The sequence below is a fragment of the Colossoma macropomum genome, unplaced genomic scaffold, assembly GCF_904425465.1.
Source record: "Colossoma macropomum unplaced genomic scaffold, Colossoma_macropomum, whole genome shotgun sequence".
NCBI classification, from domain to species: Eukaryota; Metazoa; Chordata; class Actinopteri; order Characiformes; family Serrasalmidae; genus Colossoma; species Colossoma macropomum.
In genome coordinates, this window is record NW_023496024.1 from 105730 (window position 1) to 127500 (window position 21771).

A 21771-nucleotide genomic window follows, 5' to 3' on the forward strand; every position below is an offset into this window, starting at 1 on the left:
AGTTGCACCTAAACAGCTTGTATAACCTCCACAGAAAAGCACTGACCAACAGAATAGGACGCTCTAGAGCAGCTGCACATGACCCTAAGGTCTCCATGCCCAATGCCCAGTGTGGGCTAGAGGGGTATAAAGCCCCCCCAGCATTGGGCTGTGGAGCAGTGGAACTGTGTTCTCTGGAGTGATGGAGCTCCATCCAGTACCTTTGGGATGAGTTGGAGTGTCCAGAACTGACCATCCAACATCAGTACCTGACCTCACTAATGCTCAATCAAATCTTCACAGCAATGTTCAACATCTAGTGTAAAGCCTTCCCAAAAGAGTAAAGGCTGTTTCTGCAGCACAGACTCACTATTAACACCTTCATTTCAGAAGAAACTCTGGAGTCTACTTTTGGACGTGTGATGCAAGTAGGTGATTCACTCGTCCAGCTCAGTCACAGCTAATAAAGTGCCATCCTTAGTAAGTGCCATCCTGTATCTGTATAGATAATGGTTCTATTTGGAACCAGGAACACTCAAAGAACCATTTGCATATGTTCTTTGCATGATGAAACGGGTCTTCAGATTGATGGAGAATAGATTCTACAACACATTCTCCATCAATCTGAAGACTCATTTCACCAGGCAAAGAACCTTTTAAGCATGCAAATGGTTTGAGTGTTCATGTTTCTATACAGAACCACTGTCTTTACTAAAGAACCCTTGAAAAAACATCTTTTTACAGAGTGTAGTAACGTTCATGCATTAGGTACAGGATCTATGAGAACTGCAGAAGTGCATGGATCAAGTAAGTGTTACTTAATACTCTCTGAATGTTGTGCCTGAAAGGTAAGGTCAAAACACACAGCAGACTGGTTTGGGAAAATTCATGAACTCGTTATGTGATCATGTCTGGCCCCAAGAGACTACGGGCTTGCAAGCTCAGCAATGCATTTCTTAATAACTTGATCTGGGCCCAAGGCTTTGTCAAGATTTGTAGTGTTTCAGGTTCCTGCTAACAACTGAGTTTGTGGATTAGGGTGTTAGGATGGGATTAGTTTTCTAATGAGACTAATGTTTCTAATGTACTAATGTAGGACCTTCTCTGCCTGAGCACACATCTAGCTGGGCTTCGGCTTGCTAAGGGTTGTGTTTTTCAAGCTGTTGCAAAAGGTGCTGCTTCTTCTATGCAGTTCCTTTATACTTTTCACTAATCAAAACTTCTTCTCCAATCTTTCTGGTGATGAGCATCCTGGCTGATGACAGTTAACTGGTGGCGAATATTCACTGTGTCTCTGAGAAGATTTTTTGCCAGTCTGTACACATGATAAGTTCATGCATTCTACAGAAGCTAGCTTTATTATATTGCTACATGTTTCTCTTGTCAAGGGTTGTCTTACCCCATATGTGGGCAGACCAAGCTTTACTAGCACCGAGCTATGATCTGAAGATCGACGTTTTGCTCTCCTGTGGTTGGGAGGAACCACAGTCTGTTCCAGGCCTTAACAGCATGTGAGCTGAAAGACCTGATGACCAGCCGCACCTGTAGTTTGACTTCTCAGTTAGACTTCATGATGCACATTAAAGTCAGCAAGTCAGATTGTGCACCAAATTCCGTCAAGATGGTGCATCAAATTCCATCAAGACGGTGGATCAAATTTCGTCAAGACTGTGCACAAAATTCTGTCAAGTTTGTGAACAAAATTCTGTCAAGTTTGTGAACAAAATTCTGTCAAGTTTGTGGCCCAAATTCCATCGTTGTGTGAGGTTTCGCAAAGTTCAGTTATGCCTAGATGACTGACTACAAGTCATTATTGACTTTTGCATCTTCTTCTTTATTATTTTGAACATCACAAGCTCCAGATTGCAACAGATGCAATGTAGTCTCCACTACAATGACTATGGTGGATCCTTTCAACTGGCAAAAGTCAATCACCTCCTGTTATGTCAGATGTTAACTTCCATAACTCGCAGCCCATTATGTCTCAGATGGACAAGCATGGGTCTGATTTGATTTGTCCTGTTGAGGCTTAGCTTTATAATTCTAGGACTTGATGTCCTCCGGACTTTTGTGTGTGGTTTTTTGGTGTGTTTTTAAGTTACATGGCTTAGCGAAGCTCATTCCACACTCTGAGCACTGGTACGGTTTTTCCCCTGTGTGGACGTACCGGTGAGCTTTCAGATGCGCCGATCGTGTAAAAGATTTCCCGCACACGGAGCAGACGTACGGCTTCTCGCCTGAATGCATCCTCATGTGGAGTTTTAGGTGGCCTAACGTCGTAGATCTTTTCCCACACTCACTGCAGATGAAGGGCTTTTCTCCCGTGTGGGTCCTCATGTGAATTTTAACGTTGCACAATTTCCGGAAACTCTTGCCACACTCAGAGCAGGCGTGCGGCTTCTCTCCAGTATGAATCCTTTCGTGCATTTTTAACTCTGAGGGACGTTTGAAACTCCTCCCGCACTCGGAGCACTGGTGAGGTTTGCTGTCTGTATGCGTGTCCATGTGGCTCTTCAGATAGCTTGCACTGATGAAACTCTTGTCGCAATGGGAGCAGCTGAAAGGCTTCTCTCCGGTATGAATCCGGTGATGTAATCTTAACTCCTTGACACTTACGAAGGTCTTCCCGCACTGGGAGCACTGATGGGGTTTGTCTCCTGCGTGAAGCTTCATGTGGTGAACCAGGGCACCATCGGTGGTGAAAGTTCTCCCACACTGAGTGCAGGACGGCTTTTCTCCGGTGTGAATTCTCATGTGGGCTTTCAAGTATCTCATTTTCCAAAAACGTTTCCCGCAGTGAGTACAAGTCGGTGGATTTTCATCAGCATGAATTTTTTGGTGTGCTTCTAATTCCGCCAAAGTAGCGAAGAGCTTCTCGCATTGAGGGCACCGGTGGGGTCTTGCATGAATGACAGTGTGCTTTTTTAAAATACGAGCAGAAGTGAAAGCCATACCACACTGGCTGCAAACGAAAGGCCTTTCGCCCTTGTGAATCATTGTGTGAAGTTTCAAGCTGTCCAACCTGGAAAAACCTCGACCGCAGTCGGAGCACGTAAAAAGCTTCTCCGTACTGTGGGTCAACTGGTGCCCTTTCAGGATTGAGGCAGTTCTGAAGCCCTTCTTGCACACTGGACACGTGTGAGGTTTCTCTCCACTGTGTATGAACGCGTGGTTCTTCAGGCTCGTGATGGAGGTAAATCCTTTCCCGCACTGCAAGCAGACGAAAGGCTTTTCTCCGGTGTGAGTTCTTAGGTGGACTTTCAGGATGGAAGCGTATCTGAAGGTTTTCCCACACTCAGGACACTGGTGAGATTTCTGTGCTCTCAGTTCCTGTAGAACCTCTTCATTCACTTCAGCATCCTCTCCACATACCAGGACCTGCTTCACGTCCTCTCCAGTACCATCGTCTGCATCTTCTTCCAGGACCAGGACCTGCTTCACATCTTCTCCACATTCATCTTCAAGATTTTCCCCTAACAGCAGGACCTGCTGTACATCCTCCTTGATCTCATCTTCAGCATCTTCTCCTTCTATTAAGACAAAAATGAAAATCAATCATTTAAAAAAAATATTCAAAAGTGTAATTGAATTAATAACAATATTAACAGAGCGAATCTATACATTATAGACCACATTATACACTATACATTACCACCACATTACAAACTACTAAAAATATTACAGTTTACAGGAACAGATTTTTTATTTTATTTTTTTTTTTACAAGGGTGCTACAGGGATGTAGGACACATGTGAAGGAGTGCTGAACTTATGGCTGTTGTGGTGGAAATATTTGGGGGGCGATTGGGGGGGGGGTGTAAACTGACACAGCTACATGCTGAAAACCAATGGAGAAAAATAAAGTTTCAATATGTGAGCAAAGAGCTGGATAATATGAAAATATATATCATTAACTGTGATAAATCATGTCATGATACAATGCTTCTCTAAACCAATGGTATGTTTCATTACAAAGAGAGCAAAATTAGCTGGTGGATTGGTTTGTGAAATACAGGATGGATTGCTGGTGGATTGGTTTGTGGTATGTTGGATAGACTGGGAATGCTGGTGGATCAGTTTGTGGTATGTAGGACAGACTGGGAATCCTGGTGGATTGGTTTGTGGTGTGTAGGATAGACTGGGAATGCTGGTGGCAACAGAGACTAAGCACACTTTTCTGTACATGCTAATAAGATCATCATAAACAATATTTCACCGCCAACAAGATCTAGAACGGGAGATCAGCAACAGAAACTACAGATACTACTCTACATTTGTTTATATGATCCACCAGCATTCCCAGTTTATCCAACATACCACAAACCAATCCACCAGCATTCACAGTCCATCCAACATACCACAAACCAATCCACCAGCAATCCCAGTCCATCCAACATACCACAAACCAATCCACCAGCATTCCCAGTCCATCCAACATACCACAAACCAATCCACCAGCAATCCCAGTCCATCCAACATACCACAAACCAATCCACCAGCATTCCCAGTCCATCCAACATACCACAAACCAATCCACCAGCATTCCCAGTCCATCCAACATACCACAAACCAATCCACCAGCAATCCCAGTCCGTCCTATATTTCACAAACTGATCCACCAGCTAATTTTGCTCTCTTTGTAATGAATCATACCGTTGGTTCAGAGAAGCATTGTATCATGACATGATTTATCACAAATAAAACAAAACGCTGGAGATTGGGTTGTGGTATTTAGGACAGACTGGGAATGCTGGTGGATCAGTTTGTGGTATGTTGGATAGACTGGGAATGCTGGTGGATCAGTTTGTGGTATGTGGGACAGACTGGGAATGCTGGTGGATTAGTTTGTGGTCTGTAGGACACACTGAACCAGTTACTGGTCAGAATTATCAGAGGTGGTCCTCTACAGTCAGCTGGCCAACGTTCGAACCCAACATACATACCTGCCTCCACCTTCACCACCTTCACATCCCCCATCTTCAGTCCACACGTCAGGACGCCTTCACGCTCCTCCTTAACCAGCCACTTCTTAACGCGACTGGACGACGCACTGTGAATCTTCCTGTGGGCTTTTAACCTGGAGAAGGTGTTGAAGATCTCCTCGCAGTGAGGGCACCGGTGAGGTCCAGTGTGCACGTACATGTGCTGCTTTAAAACGCGGGTGCAGGTGAAACGCAAGCCGCACTGGGCGCAGGGGAAAGGCCGATCTCCGGTATGAATCTTGACGTGGAGTTTAAGGTTGTCCGGCCTGGAAAACCCCCGGCCGCAGTACGGGCAGCTGAAAGGCTTCTCCTTACTGTGCGTCCTCTGGTGGGCGATTAAGTTCGGCACGGATCTGAAGGTCATCTGGCACACTGAGCACGTGTGAGGTTTCTCTCCACTGTGAATGTACGTGTGGTTCCTCAGGCCGGTGGTCGAGGAGAACCTCTTCCCGCACTGCGAGCAGGGGAAGGGCTTCTCTCCGGTGTGAGTTCTCAGGTGAACTTTCAGGAAGGAGGCGAACCTGAAGGTTTTCCCACATTCGCAGCACTGGTAGGACTGCTGAGAGCTCTGCGGGAGATCTTCTCCGTTCTCCTCGATCGGTTCTTCTCCTGAAAGCAGCGCCAAAAGAATTAGAAACATGACAATCTACTGACTGACCATAGCAGACTCGCTTCATATTGTCTGGAAATTGAGAATGTGTTCGATAGACAAGACACCAAATTTTAGGCTTGTATCTTCAATCGTTTGGTTCTTTATAGCACCAAAAAGGTTCTTCTACTGTATACAAGCTTGACATCATAACAACTGAAGAGCTGTTTTAGAAGCTATACAGTGGTTCTATATAGAAACATCTCAATGAACCACTTGGAAAAGGGTTCTATCTAGCACCAAAAAGGGTTCTACTCTTATTACGATATCAGGCTTGTATATAATAGACCAATCCTTTATCGTTTAAGCATGCAGATTGTTCTTGAAGTGTTCATGGTACTACACAGAACCATCATCTTTACTAAAGCACCCTTTAAGAACCATCTTTTTTTTTTAAATGTAGTCAGTACTGGTTGTTCCTCAAGGCAATGGTAAAGGCAAATGGTTCTATTTAGAACCATGAATTCTATATAGAACCATTTGCATGAAATGGGTCCTCAGATTGACTGAGAATGTGTTGTAAATGACTCCATATAGAACCTTTCTGAAAAGGGTTCTATATAGCACCAAAAAGGGTTCTACCATTATTACAATGTTAAGCTTATATACAACAGAAGAACCCTTAACCATTTAAGCATGCAGAGTGTTCATGGTACTACACAGAACCATCACCTTTACTAAAGCACCCTCTGAGAACCGTCTTTAAGAGTGTAGTTGTTACTGGTTGTTCTTCATACTTCAAGGCAATGGTTCTATTTAAAACCATGAGTTCTATATAAAACCATGAGCATGAAATGGTTCTTCAGATTGATGGAGAATGTGTTGTAACCTTTTTTGGTTCTGCTGTTGTTTTGATGTCAAGCTTGTATACAATAGAAGAACCCTTCTTAGAGAACCATTTACAACACATTCTCCATCAATCTGAAGAGCGATTTCACCATGCAGAGAACCATTTAGTCATGCAAGTGGTTCTTCAAGTGTTTATAGTTCAATGTAGAACCATTATCTTTGATGAAGAAACCTTAAAGAACCATCTTTTTAAGAGTGTAGGAGGAAATTCACTCTGGAATGATTACTGATCAGACTGTAAACACTACAGTGCAGATTCATACTAGATTAAAACCAGGGTTCTGTCAGTGCTCACTCAGATTACAGCAGGTCCCCAGATTAAACTAATCCCACTCAAATGGACCTTAAATTCACATTATCTACAGAACACATGTGTCTGTCTCCAGTCCTGGTGGAGCAGAACCCTGCAGACCTCAGCACTCTGCCTCATTACACACACCTGATTCAGCTCTTCAGCTAATTAGACCTTCATCAACGGAACACGCTGATCTCCACAGCACCAACAAAACATTCTGCATCAGTCTGAAGAAACTTTTTACCATGCAGAGAACCATTTAATCATCGAAATGGTTCTATATAGAACTCATGTTTCTAAATAGAACCATTGCCTTTACTGTTGCCTTGAAGAACCCTTGAACAACAACCAGTTCTGAAAGGGTTCTTTAGTGAAGCTGATGCTTCTATATAGATCCATGAACACTTAAAGAACCATCTGGATACTTAAAGGTTAAGGGTTCTTCTGTTGTAGAAGAAAACGTTCTATGTAGAACCATTTAAGCATGCAAAGCATGAAAACGTTCTATTTAGAACCATTGCCTTTACCATTGTCTTGAAGAACCCTTGAAGAACAACCACTAACAACTAGTCTTAAAAAGGACGGTGCTTAGTAAAGGCGATGTTTCTTTATAGAACCATGAAAACTTAAAGAACCATCTGCATGCTTAAAGGTTAAGGGTTCTTCTATCATAAACAAGCTTGACATCATAACAATATATAACCCTTTACAAAAAGGCTCTATAGAGAACCACGTACAACACATTCGCCATCAATCTGAAGAACGATTTCACCATGCAAAGAACCCTTTAAGTATGCAAATGGTCCTACATAGAACTCATGGTTCTATATAGAACCATTGCCTTTACCATTGCCTTGAAAACCCTTGAAGCACAGCCAGTAACAACTACACTTTTAAAAAAAACTGGTTCTTAAAGGGTGATTTAGGAAATGGCAATAGAACCACGAACCATGATCCATGTATACAAGCTTGGAATCATAACAATAGCAGAACCCTTTCTGGTGCTATGTAAAACCCTTTACAAACAGGTTCTGTAAAGAACCATGTACAACACATTCTCATCAATTTGAAGAACCATTTCACCATCTAGAGAACCAAACTGTCTTTTTAATGCACTCAGTAAAACAACGTCTCAGAAAAATGAAATGCTGGATTTGCTGAGTTGAGCGGCTTCTGACATGCTGGGCTGAGTAAACAGTACTTTGAGTACATCACACTGGAGTGATCAGAGTCTGATTGATTAATTAATTAATTAATTAATTAACTGGACTGATTACTTTTATGTATCATCCAAAACGAAAGGTTTGAAAACGCTGTGTAAAGCGGTTCCACGCAGTTGTGTTGGGTAGCTTTTAAGACCACACAAGTGGGTTCTGATCAACTGGACTCATCATCTTTATTAATTACTCCAGCATTCGACTCAACATGGTTCTACTAATTAGAGCAGGTTTTACATTAGATCTTCACAGTGGACGGAGGGCCAGGAGGAGACCGGCACTGCCAGGAGCCCACGGGGAACAGGCTGAACTGAACTCAGTAGGTTTACAAACACTCATGAACCTAATCTGACCGCTCACCGAACTGACCCAGTTTCACTGACCGACCTGCATTCGGGGAGAAACATCAGCGAGAGGAACCAGAGCAGAACCGCCAACAGAGCCGCTTCGGTTCATTTACGATCCAGACGCCGTCTGAGTTTCAGCTCACGTGTCAGACTCAGTCGTGGTGGAGCAGAACCCTGCAGACGCACGCTTAGGTAAAAGGTTCTTCTATTATTACAAGCTTGACTTCACAACAATAGCAGAACCCTTTCTGGTGCTATATAAAACCCTTTACAAAAAGGTTCTATATAGAAGCATGTGCAACACATTTTCCATCAATCTGAAAAATGACTTCACCATGCAAAGAACCATTTAAGCATGTAAATGGTTCTATATAAAACTCCTGGTTCTAAATAGAATCATTGAATTTACTAAAGAACCTTTGAAAAACCCTTGAAGAACAACTGGTAACAACTACACTCTTAAAGATGGTTCCTAAAGAGTTCTTTAGTGACGACAACTAAGGCTATATAGAACCATTAACAACTGCATACTTAAATGGTTCTTTGCACGGTGAAATGGTTCTTCAGACTGATGGACAATGTGTTGTATAGAACTTTTTTGAAAAGGGTTCTTTATAGCACCAAAAAAGGTTCTTCTATTGATATAAATTTGATCTTGCAACAACAGCAGATCCTTTCTGGTGCTATAAAGAATGTCTACCGAGAATATGTCACAGAAGGCATCACCACCCACAGTGGACAGCACAGTGGCCACCCGCAGTGGACAGCACAATGGTCACCCATGGGAGCTTAATGGTCGTGACCGGCAGCGCCTGGCTAGATCTGTCCATGTGAACAGACAAGCAACTTTGGCAGAAATCCATCCTCATTCAGTGCAGGAGGCCCCACACACCTACCCCGCAGATCAGTGCAGCATTCTTTAGCTTCCATGGGATACGGGAGCAGAAGACCCACCAGACACTGGACACAGCGCCTCACCTGGGCTCATAAGGTTGTTAACTGGACCTTAGAGGACTGGCAACATGTGGTGTAGTCCAATGAGTCACGGTACCAGTTGGTTCAGGCTGAAGGTGAGGTTCATGTGTGGCACAGACCCCATGAAGCCATGGACCCCAGTCGTCAACAAGGCACTGTGCAGGCTGGTGGTGGTTCCATACTGGTGTGGGGTGTGTTCTCATGGCATGGGCTGGGTCCACTGGTCCGACTTAACACATCATTGACTGGTGACCGCTACATTTCTCTGCTTCATGACCATTTGCAGCCCATCTTGGACTTCAGGTACCCCCACCACAATGATGGTATATTTAAGTTAGTGCCATCAGGCCAAAGTTGTCTAGAATTGGTTTGAGGAGCATTCTGGAGAGTTCTGATGAACAATGTGGCCTGCACGTTCACCCCAATCAGGCATTAACGGATGTGGTGGAGAGGACCATTCACACCAGAGATCCTGCACCTACAAACACCACAGTGCTGTGGGTGGCTATCAGGGTGGCACAGCTCAACATCCCTCCAGACGTCCTCTATCCACTTGTGGACGGGAGTCCTACACCATACTAGTTCCTGCTCCATGACTTTGGGCATGTCAGTGTACTAAACCATTAATTAATTAATTAATTAATTAATTAAAGAAACATTAAACAGGTTTATCCCCTCCACAGTGTGTTAAATTCAGTAAATAAACAGTAACTGTGCAGCAGTGTGTTCTCTCTATATCAGGCGTGTCAGACTGGGGACCTTCTTTGCCTGTGGAGATCAGTGAGTGTGTTTACATGCACTCAATAATCCGATTATAATTTCTGCAGTTATCCGATTATTCAAATGGTCATGTACACACCATTACACCCATTAAGAAATCTGATAAAGAGGCTGGATTTTAGCTCAGTAATCAGATTTCTCAGTGCATGTAAACTCTCACTCTGATTTCTTTCGGGTTTCTCAGTCTGCGAAAACAGACAGCAGTACCAGAAATAAGCGAGCAGCGTCGCCGCGAGACGCAGCAAAACACTTCTGGAGCGACGCTGAGACCAAATACATGCTTGACGAAATGAAGGATTTAAATATTCTTCATCTTCTAGATGATGCTTGTTCATAATTTCTGCTTAAGTGGAGCGATGTTTAAAAAACTCGTGACGTTTGAGTTTTAAATTACGTTTACATCGGGTCTTTTTCTGTGAGCTTATTGGCTGGTTGTAAAGCAGAAATCTGATTACTGTCTGAGTCATGTAGACCTGTAGCTTCCCCATTATCTGATTACTCAAGTGAATGTAAACATGTTGATCGGATTACTGACACAATCTGATTTTCTGCAGTTATCAGATTATTGACTGTAAAGGCACTGAACCAGTTACTGACACAATCTGATTTTCTGCAGTTATCAGATTATTGACTGTTAAGGCACTGAACCAGTTACTGACACAATCTGATTTCCTGCAGTTATCAGATTATTGACTGTAAAGGCACTGAACCAGTTACTGACACAATCTGATTTCCTGCAGTTATCAGATTATTGACTGTAAACACACTGAACCAGTTACTGACAGTCTGATTTCTCTGCAGTTATCAGATTATTAAGACCAGGTAAACTCACTCACTGTTCACCCTCCTCTCACGCTCTGAATTCAGCTCAGGAAGGTCTAATTAGCTGAAGAGCTGACTCAGGGCTGTGTAATGAGGCCGAGTGCTGACGTCTGCGGAGCTCTGGTCCACCAGGACTGGAGACATGTGGCCTATATGAACCAATCAGATGGAGACTGAGCTCCTCCAATGAAAACCCACACATTAACCCCTCCTCCCTTTTTATGATCATCAGTTATTTTGTTTTCTGTTTTATTTTGTTCAACCTTTTACCTTAAAAAGCCAAACTATGCTTTATTTACGTTTAACTGACCCCTTGATTTTAAACACAGGGCATCAAACTGAGCCACACCATGGTTATACGACTTTACAGCTGTTACGTCTCGTCACTGACCAAGGGAAGACCAGCCTCTCCAAAACGGCAGCTTTACAGGAGAGGGGTGAACACTCCTTCAGTGGGAGTCGGTGTGAAGAGGCTTTATTCAGTCAGTTTTGGAGCATTTCTATTGGTCTGTTCATCATGAGCTTTTCACACCTGTTTTCACTCCAAGAGCTCAGCTGATTCCAGACTGTCCACTGCTTTACCATCATCACCACATACAGACACTCAGAGGACGCATGTAGGTTCACTGGTGGCTTTAGACAGTGGATTCCCCATAACTCAGACTGTGAGGTGTAAACCGAGTCATTCAGTGGTTTGATGTGTAATAATACGATAATAACAGTGATAATTACTTACGTAGCACCTTTCATATGTTATAAATGCAGCCCAAAGTGCTTCGCAATGCAAAGTAAGAACAACAGAGAAAAATATAAAATAAAATAAACAAATAATAAAAATGCAACAAATCAAAGCAACAGCAGAACAGAGGATATATTAGTAATAATTAACATTAAGATGAAAAGATGAAAGTGTAAATAAGAATCCAGTGAAAACACAACTAATGACATCAAAGTGAAGTGATATTCCAGTGAAAACAGGGGAACCATGAAAACTAGCTAAGGTCTAAATATAAATCTGTTTTCTCTGTATTTAAAAACGCTGACAGGAGTCTGACGGAGGTTCATCAGTAATGGGTTCCAGATCTCTGGTGTTAAAAACAGAACCTCTCTGCTCTTTTAACCCCTTCAAATCTCTTATTACACACTGAGGCTTATTACTCAGTAACTACAGGCTCTTCAGTGCAAACTGGCTGAGCTATTCTTAGGTTATAGATGTGTGTAATAACACTTTGGGCCCACTGGCGAACCCTGGAAATTACAGGGGTTAATGTTTATACAGGGAATTAGGAGAAAGAGCACTACACTCTTAAAAAGATGGTTCTTCAAGGGTTCTTTAGTAAAGATAATGGTTCTGTATACAACCATGAACACTCAAAGAACCCTTTACATGATTATGGTTCTCTGAATGGTGAAAGCGTTCTTCAGACTGATGGAGAAAGGGTTTGCTATTGTTTTTGCAATAGAACCAATGTGCTGTAGATGGTTCTATATAGAACCTTTTTGAAAGGGTCCTTCTATTGTGACAATGTCAAGCTTTAAGAACAGAGTAACTCTTCTTGGTGCTACTTAGAAGCATTTCACCATGCAGAGAACCATTTAATCATGCAGATGGCTCTGTGAGTGTTCATGGCTCTACACAGAACCAATGTCTTTACTGAAGAACCCTTGAGGAACCGTCCTTTCGAACGTGTTATATAAAGGCGATAAATCTCAGTCTCAGTTGTTCTCGTAGGAGGTCCTCTGAACAGCGGACGTCTGGTTCCTATCACCGCCACTGTGAACGACTCTGACTCGGTAAGTTTATCTAGAACCACATTGAACCACTCTGAACGACTCTGTTTACGCCTTAACCGTTTAATAATGCAGAGAATTTCAGAAAAGCGGTGGAGTCGCCCTTTAAAAGTTTCTGGTTAGATGAGTCTGATTATCAGACTGAGTGTCTGATGATCAGACTGAGTGTCTGAGTGTCCCTCCACAGGTGATACTTACCTCTGACCGTCTCTCCGTCACCGTCTGCGCGCGACATCCTTCTGCCTGCAGGACACGCGGAGAGCGCGCGCTGCGACTGCCGACAGCGCGCGCAGTGTTCTCGGTGTGTGTGCGCGGTTTACCGCGTTTCTCCGGCGGCTGTAAACGGGTTAACCGGCCCGGTCAGCGGGTCAACCGGCCCGGTCAGCGGGTTAATGATCGCCACACTCCGACAGTCGCAGCTCCGCGGCGATGAAGGCGGTGAACGCGGTTTAAACGTGATTGAAACTCCGCTCCGTCCGCGACTGTTTACGGTCCAGCCTTTAAATACACGCCCCGGAAAGGGGGCGGGGCTTATTTCGCGGAACCGGAAACACACCGTGTGGAGCTGAAGATGTGTATTTTCACTGACTTTTAATTTTATCTATTGAAAGAATTATTTACGAATCGCAAATTCAATAATTCAATTAAAGAATCATTAATTTCTGTGGGTAAATATTAATCTTCCGTTTTTAACTCTGACCTGTTTTTACAGGACGCTCCTGTTCCCGCCAGAAGACCACCCCTACACCCACCACTGACCGCTCCAGTCCGCGGTCTCAGCTCTTCACCGGGCTTTATTTAATGTACGGTTTCAGTAAAGGACCGTGAACACAGTCGCAGCCTGTATTACAGAATAAGAGTCTCTCCATGGGGGGGAGTACCACAGGCGGAGCTGAGGAAAACCGCAGCGCCTAAACGCGCTGTAACGCGTTACGACCGCTTACAGGCGCTCGAGGCTTCGTTATGAGGCGCTGAGTTGAGCCCCTGACATTTGCCTGATTTATGGAATTTAACACCAAAATTTAATTCATTTCTAAATTATTATTTAATTAAACCAGGAGGTGAATGGAAAAATACGCTCCTGTACACTCTTAAAAAACGGTTCTTCAGAGGTTCTTTAGTAATGAGAATGGTTCTATGTATGCTTAAATGGTTCTCTGCATGGTGAAATGGGCCTTCAGATTGATGGACAATGTGTTGTATATGGTTCTATATAGCACCAAAAAGGGTTCTGCTATTGTTATAATGTCAAGCTTAGAGCCTTTTTGCAATAGAACCCTTTTGCACCCTTTTCGGTGTTATATAGAACCACATACAACACATCTCCATCAATCTGAAGAACCTTTTAAGCATGCAGATGGTTAAACGGTTCTGTATTGTACCACTGTCTTTACTGAAGAACCCTTGAAGAACCATCTTTTTAAGAGTGTACATTAAGCCCTGATAACACACTGTAAATGCATTAAAATATGAAACACGTTATTCCCTCTGTAGCTTCTTTGATGTTACAAGCCAACAACAACCGACAGGAGAACCTTTGAGAACCTTACAGTGGCTAATACTGCCGGTTCTCAGTGTTCTTTGGTGAGACTTTTATTTTAGAAAATAAACTTAGACAAATATAAGAAACAACTGAGAGAAAAAAAATGACCAGTCCTGATATAAAATGAGTTTATAGGAAATGTTGCTGCTGACGCTGAGCTGGATTAACATCCATCCATCCATCCATCATCTAAGCCGCTTATCCTTCTGGGTCGCGGTGGGGAGCTGGAGCCTATTGGATTAACATTACTCACTAAACTAATTTACAAAGTAGAACTAAAGAAAGGAGGGAAGGAAAAATCAGTAAACTGGACTGTGAGTGAAAATGAGAGATGATCAGTGGAATTTTGTCTGATTCTCTGCTTGACCACCGGTGGGCCGCCCAGACAACACTGAGCAAAACGGCAGCAGACCACCAGCTCTGCCATCAGCAGGTCAGCAGGCCGACAGCAGTTCACTATCCTCTTACTATCAGGGAACATTCCATATAAACTCAGAAGACTCGTGTAGGTTCACTGGTGGTTCTGGATAGTAAATAAAATGTCTATATCTGTGTTGTAGTCATGGCGACCCCTGGTTCCTGTCACCACCACTGTAAAGACATCTGAACCATTTCACACCAAACCACTCTGAATCTCTCTGAATGGCCCTGTTCATTCCAAACCAGTGGTTGTTGTAATGGTATTTTGTCACTAGGTGGCAGCAGAGCACTTTTAGCACAATATTGTAAAAAATAATAAATTCGATATTTTTCTGGCCAAGTTAAACAGAAGCAAATTAAAGGGAATATAGATGAGAAGATGTACTGTATCTGTTGTTTATCATATCATAATCATTTATCATAATGAATGAATATACAGTGAGGTCTAAAAGTCTGAGGCCACTTAGAAAATCAAAATAGAAGCATTTCAAGTGTGTGTGTGTGTATATATATATGCGTATATATATAAATATGAATGTGCATTGAAATGTGTTCTCTGTTGAGTATGTTTTAACATTTTCACTTTTTCTTTTTTATTTTCATTGATTTAAAATCAAGAAAACATTCAGTTTGATTAGGGATGACCAACTCTTTTACATGTGACTGTATATTGATTGGGGGTCTCTTACGAAGCACAGTGCTCCCACCCATCCACCACACCACTGCATAAAACAGCCAGGAATAGCAGAGCCGCAGGTCTGAGGCAGAACGGAGGGAGTGTGAGGACATTAAAACCTTACAAAGCGAATAATAAAACCTCAACATCATTGTGGAAGTGTTCGGGGAGCCAGCGGAAAGAAACCAGAACTGGGCTAACGTCTCCGTTCAGTTCTGAAATAGAAGAACTTCCACCTCAACAGAACAGAACAGAGCTCTGAGACTCACACTGCACAATTACATCAACAGCGAATTATACCTGATTACACAATTCTCCCACAAAATAGAAAAGGTGTCTTCAGCTGCTGTACCTATTTCAGTTTACCATCACAGAAATACGTGGAACATGATGTTTTTAAAATGTCCACCCTCGAGAGCGGTCAGAGTGACGGAAGAGCTGTTTTTCTCTGGACGGCAGGACAAAATAAACCATGTGTCTTATTATTTTGTATGGTACATTTCTATGTGTAGTATTTTGAAATAAATGCGTTTTAAAACTAATTTGGTTAATTTGGCAATATATTCAGAAATTTTAGTGTTTGCACGTATTTCAGCACCGACTGCAATGTTTTTGAAATGTATTTCATATCTATAAAAATACATGTTCATATATTCTTTTCCATATGGGATTATATGTTTTTGTACACTCTCGTGAAATATATGTGACTTTTCTTTAAGGGCTGGAATTAAACAGGCTGTTTTTGTTATGTTATCTTTAAGGTTGATATATGTAAATGAGCTCTGTTCCGATTGGCTATCCTGTACCTCATTCAAAAAGCAGTTTGATGTTGAAACACTCTTTATAACTTGCCTGAATGGGTGACGTCCCTGACAAATGCACACCATGACAGATGCTGGATTTAGAACTGTACGCTGGTAGCAATCTGGAGGGTCCTTTTCTTCTTTGACCCAGAGAACACAACGTCCATTACTTTCATAAACAATCTGAAAGGTGGACTCATCAGACTACAATACACGTTTCCACTGAGCATCAGTCTATTTCAGATGAGCTTGAGCCCAGAGAAGTCGGCGGTGTTTCTGGACGTTGTTGATATATGGCTTTCACTTGCTGAGAAAAATTATTTTAAAATGCTGGACTTTTTGCTGATGCTATTTTTTTGGCAAAGTGGCAAACCTTGAACTTTGGGGGAACCCTTGGCTCATGGGGCCCTTAGTTGATGGGGACACTTGGCTCATAGGGGCCCTAGCTGGCTGCCTACTTTAGCCTAATGCAAAGACCACCCACATGACCGACCTCACTTGTTGAAACATTACCACTAAATAAAATACGAAATTAAAAATAGCACAAAAATTTCTTTTAATGGCACAAACCAGCATAACTCAATAATAATATTTGTATTTTATTTCTGATTATATGGGGTGCTGGCTTCATTGAGGCCCCCGATTGGTCTGGACACACCACTGGCTAAGACACAAAGAGGGATTCAAGAAAAGGTAATGAGCATGCACAATTAAACATATCAGATGTGCCCAATGTGTGACAGCAGCTATTGATCGTGGGCGGGGCAGTGGGCGGTTCCTGCTCATCGATCAGCACCCAGACTGACCATGTTTGCTTTGTGTGTTCTGAATCACGGTGGCCGCAGATTAGGATCGATCCGGCCAATTACAGCCAATTAAAGCGTCCGTCCTGCAGTGGACAGCGATGGAGCCGCTGTATCGATTTCAGACAGAGTGAATCTGCCTCTGCTGGAACACACACACTCAGAAATTTACACCACCAATCAGACGCAGGCACGCGGGTCAATAAGCGTGTTTACTAGCCGCTCCGCTCGGCTCCTGCGGCGGTCAGCGCCGTTACCGCGGAGATGACACTGACTCGACATGCTGCAGCACTCTTCCTTCATTTATATCTACAGGGCAAAAACAAGCAAAGTCTTCTTAAAAGGCACATATCACTGGAAAAACTCAGAAATCATTCACTTTCCACTCCGTACAGTCCGTATAGGGTATGTTCAAAAACCAGCCATCAGCTCATTTAAATATATCCACCCATTCAGCCTACAGCAGTTTAGCCCCGCCCATTCAGCCTACAGCAGTTTAGCCCCGCCCATTCAGTCTACAGCAGTTTAGCCCCGCCCATTCAGCAATTTAGCTCTGTTCAGTAGGTACTGTTGTGAAGTTGGACAGGCTTGTAAACAATTCCTGGGAACTAAAAATCCATCGTAATTTTTAGTACATTTTGATTAAATAGATTGAAAATGTTTGTTGTGTTTGAACTCTGTACGTACTTCATTTCATTTTTTGTTCATTGTTTCAAGTTTTAACTAGAACTTAAAACGGCCAACAGAAAATTGTCCAATCAGGATTGTTCACTCTGTGGTATCCAGGTAGTGTCAGGAAGTCAAAACAGATCAGACGCTTGCAGATTAAAAGACAAGGTTGTAGATTACTTCAGACCTTTGGAGTGTCACAAAGAGCGTAGTCAGAACAGGCCAGTGTCAAAACAAGAGAGCATGATAACCAAGACAAAAGGGACATCCAGAGAGAATTCAGTCACCAGTCCAAGTTAAAAAAAAACAAGAGGTCAGTAATGTCCAGCAAACACGAAAAGGCAAGTAATAAACACAAAAACAGGTCAGACCTCGTCCAGCGGACCTGGAACAACAGGCTTAAGGAGGAAAACATGAAAGACACGAGACACGACACTGTCTGGGTAAATCGAGCCTGTACATAACTTCATTAACTCTTTCCAAAACCTTGAATGGACCAAAATATTTAAGTTTTATGCAACCCTCCTCAAACCTGAAGTCACGAGTCAACAGCCACACATGGTCCCTGGGTTGGTAGAGGCGGGTGTCACCCCAGCTTTCGATCAGACTGGGTCTTGTCCCTTCTCTGAACTTCAGTTCAATGTATTGACATGTTGAAGCCGTCCAGAGCCAGAACGCCGGTGATAACAGCAGTCCAGGGCATAAGCGGAGGTTGATACCCAAGCACACACTGAAAAGGAGTGATGCCTGTAGCGGAGCTAGTGAGAGAGTTCTGAGCAATCTCGGGCCAAGGTAAGAATCAGGCCCAGTCAGACTGGTTGTCATGGCAATATATTCTGAGAAACTTGCCTAGTTCTTGGTTGACCCTTTGGACTTGCATTTACACCAAGGTGTTCAAAGCAAGCAGACCACACGGAGGAAGTAAATTGAGGGCCATGGTCAGATAAGATGTCTTCTGGTATCCCAAACAATCTAAAAACATGGTTAAACAAGGATTCTGCAGTTTCAGAAGCTGAGGGTAATTCAGCAAAAGGGATGAATCTGACTGCTCGAGAAAACCATCAACTACTGTCATGATGGTGGTGTGTTGTTAAGACGGAGGTAGATCAGTTACAAAATCAATGGCGATATGAGACCAAGGACAAACAGGAACAGGCAAGGGAACCAATTTCCTTGAAGGCAAAGCCTTCGGAGTCTTACATATAGAGCAGCTAGTGCAGGTTGATGCGATGAACATTGGCCAACATACTTTCCCACCAATATCGAGTGCTCAATAGCTTTTGGGTACATGTCTCGCCAGGGTGACCAGACGTGAGAGACGAATGAGCCCAAGTGATTAACCAATCCCTAAATTCTATGGGTATGTAGAATTTATCTTGAGGACAATGTGGGGGGGGTGGCTATGTGAGTCTTCTAGTAGCCTGTTTATTTCATCATCCACTTCCCAACAGTGGCGAATCCACACTCTGGGGCAATAACGTTCTCAGGTGGATCAAGTGCTGTTTTCTCTTTGTTGCTTCCAAAAATTACGTGACAAGAAATCTGCCTTAGTGTTGCGGGAGCCGGGTCCATAAGTAAAGGAGAGAAATAAGAGCCAAGAAGTTTGGCGAGGGTTGAGTCAGTTTACATTCCATAAATATTTAAGATTCTTGTGGTCAGGTAAAACAAGGAAAGGGTGTTTAGCCTGCAGCCAATGTCGCTATTCTTCTAAAGCTAATTGAATTGCTGGAAGCTCCCTGTAACCAATAACATAACGTCTTTCTGCAGACATTAGCTTATGGGAGAAAAATATGGCTGGATGAAGATTACTACAAGTACTTGTTTTACCAGAGGCTTGGGAAAGAACAGCTCCCACTCCCAAGTCCGAAGCATCTACTTCTACAACAAATGGTCTTTGTGGATCAGGGTGCACTATTGCACTAATGTCTATTAGTTGAAGGTGATGATGGAGGCGTCATGTGTTCTCCCACTGAATCATGGGAACTGGAGTTTTCCAGACAGACCATTGACACAGTGAACTCGCAGGGGAACCAGTAGAGGAGTCGGGTGGACAAAGCTGAGCTGCTCTCCCGTTGGTTGGGACTTCAGGAGCTGGACTGAAGGCTTTACACGTCAGATTAACTACCACATTAATAGGAACTGACAGAGGAACCAACCAATCACACTCTGATTTACAATGGTGGGAACCAATCTCACTGGCTGTGCATGCGAGTCATAGTCTAAGCAGTGTTCCGGTTGGTTGTTAGGAATGTTAAACAGTGGCTGCAGCTCTATGCAGGACTCTTTACTGAGAGAGTCACTGTAACACTGATACACACGAGCTCAGATATGTGATTATGACTGTTACGAACATCAGATAAAACACATGGAACGACTTTAACGAGCTTCTAATGACCCTGTTTAATTTAGAATGGATAAGAAATGTTTGGTACTAACATACTATTGTGAATCCCCTAAAGGCTCTCTGGACCTCCACCACGGGTGAGCGTCTTGTCAAGGTGAGCCTAAGCTGGAGAATCCAGGGTCCATGTCTCCAGTTTCCTGAAGGCCATGCAGTGAGATCCAGGGCTCATTGGAAAGGACGCATCACGCTGTACTGACCTGTGGAGTTTGGCTTCGTCACGGATTTTTACAGTCAGATTTTTATAGCGGCTTGTTTCAGATAATTTCCTCCTCCTGTGGTTTTATTCATGACTTCAGCGATTGGTCGACGCTGACTCGACTTTCATCACAAAACTGATCACTTTTAAACAATCTGCAGTCGCGCAAACACTAATTAAAATGTTGGGCTCCACTTCAGAAGGACACATAGAGAAGTTCTTTTCTAGGACGTTTCAGATTTCCATTAAAAAATAATTAAAACAGATCAAACAGAGCAATGAACTCGTTCCAAACAAAGAATTATTAATAAAAGAATACGACGCACGATGATATATTAAGTGATTACAGAGAAGTTTATACACACAGGTGACCTCAAACGTTTCACTGGTTCTGTTTACAGGTGTTTTTCATGATCCTCCTCACCTAAAAGCTTCCTGAAACACTGCAGCTGCTAAAATAAGTGTGAGTGGCCAGTACATACTGGAGTATTTTAAACATCTGGGATCTGTAAAGTTTTTGAATTTACAATATTAATGCACTTCAGTCAGTAACTGTAAAAGTGGTATCTGAAGTGGTTGCTTAGGTGTTGCTAGGTGGTTGCAGTAGTATCCCAGGTGGTTGCTATGGGGTTGCCATGGTATCTCAAGTGGTTGCTATAGTGTTGCTATAGTATCTTAGTAGATTGCTAAGGTCTTGCTAGGTGGTTGCAACTGTATTCCAGGTTGTTGCTATGGTGTTGCTATGAGATTTCTATGAGGTTGCTTTGGTATTTCAAGTGGTTGCTTAGGCGTTGCTAGGTGGTTGCCATGGTGTCCCAGGTGGTTGCTATAGTGTTGCTATAGTATCTAAAGAGATTGCTAAGGTGTTGCTAGGTGGTTGCAACTGTATTTCAGGTTGTTGCTATGGTTTTGTTATGAGATGGCTATGAGGATGCTAGGGTATCCAAGTGTTTGCTTAGGTGCTGCTAGGTGGTTGCAGTGGTATCCCAGGTGGTTGCTATGAGGTTGCCATGGTATCTCAAGTGGTTGCTTAGGTGTTGCTATAAGGTTGTCATGATATCTCAAGTTGTTCCTTAGGTGTTGCTATGAGGTTGCTATGGTATCTCAAGTGGTTGCTTAGGTGTTGCTAGGTGGTTGCCATGGTATTTCAAGTGGTTGCTTATATGTTGCTATGAGGTTGCTATGGTATCTCAAGTGGTTGCTTAGGTGCTGCTAGGTGGTTGCAATGGTATCCCAGGTGGTTGCTATGAAGTTGCTATGGTATGTCAAGTGGTTGCTCAGGTGCTGCTAGGTGGTTGCAAGTTTATCCCACGTGGTTTGTATGAGGTTGTCATGATATCTCAAGTGGTTGCTTAGGTGTTGCTACGTGGTTGCTATGGAATCCCAGGTGGTTTGTATGAGATTGTCATGGTATCTCAAGTGGTTGCTTAAGTGTTGCTAGGTGGTTGCTACAGTGGTAGTTATAGCATCCTGTAATTCCTCTGGCAGCAGATTTAGATGGTCGTTGTTTTTAGTTTTCGGCCCAGTACCGGGCTCGCCGGGTTCATGTGGTCAAAATGTTTAGGGTCAAAT

At 43.0% G+C, this 21771-nt stretch overlaps 2 protein-coding genes across 2 annotated transcripts in view; both read right to left on the reverse strand.

The window, feature by feature from the left end:
- Nucleotides 1–656: 656 nt before the first annotated feature.
- LOC118804054 (oocyte zinc finger protein XlCOF6-like) lies at nt 657–13170 on the reverse strand. The gene is made up of 3 exons (XM_036564661.1): nt 12884–13170; nt 4922–5569; nt 657–3509 (listed from the first exon to the last, which is right to left on the reverse strand). The coding sequence occupies exons 1-3, from the start codon at nt 12918–12920 to the stop codon at nt 2023–2025; spliced, it is 2172 nt and encodes a 723-aa protein (XP_036420554.1). The 5' UTR covers nt 12921–13170; the 3' UTR covers nt 657–2022.
- The window catches only part of LOC118804039 (ly6/PLAUR domain-containing protein 1-like), a 53349-nt gene continuing 44579 nt past the window's right edge, over nt 13002–21771 (reverse strand). The window contains exon 4 of the mRNA XM_036564647.1: nt 13002–13250. Coding sequence (XP_036420540.1) covers nt 13002–13250 — 249 coding nt within the window. The remainder of the gene's footprint in view (nt 13251–21771) is intronic.

Coding starts and splice junctions, on each gene's coding strand:
- LOC118804054 (XM_036564661.1), bottom strand. CDS start 12,920: ATGTCGCGCGCAGACGGTGACGGAGAGACGGTCAGAG. Junction 5,570..12,883: donor TGACGGAGAGACGGTCAGAG/GTAAGTATCACC, acceptor CGCTGCTTTCAG/GAGAAGAACCGATCGAGGAG. Junction 3,510..4,921: donor GGTGGTGAAGGTGGAGGCAG/GTATGTATGTTG, acceptor TTGTCTTAATAG/AAGGAGAAGATGCTGAAGAT.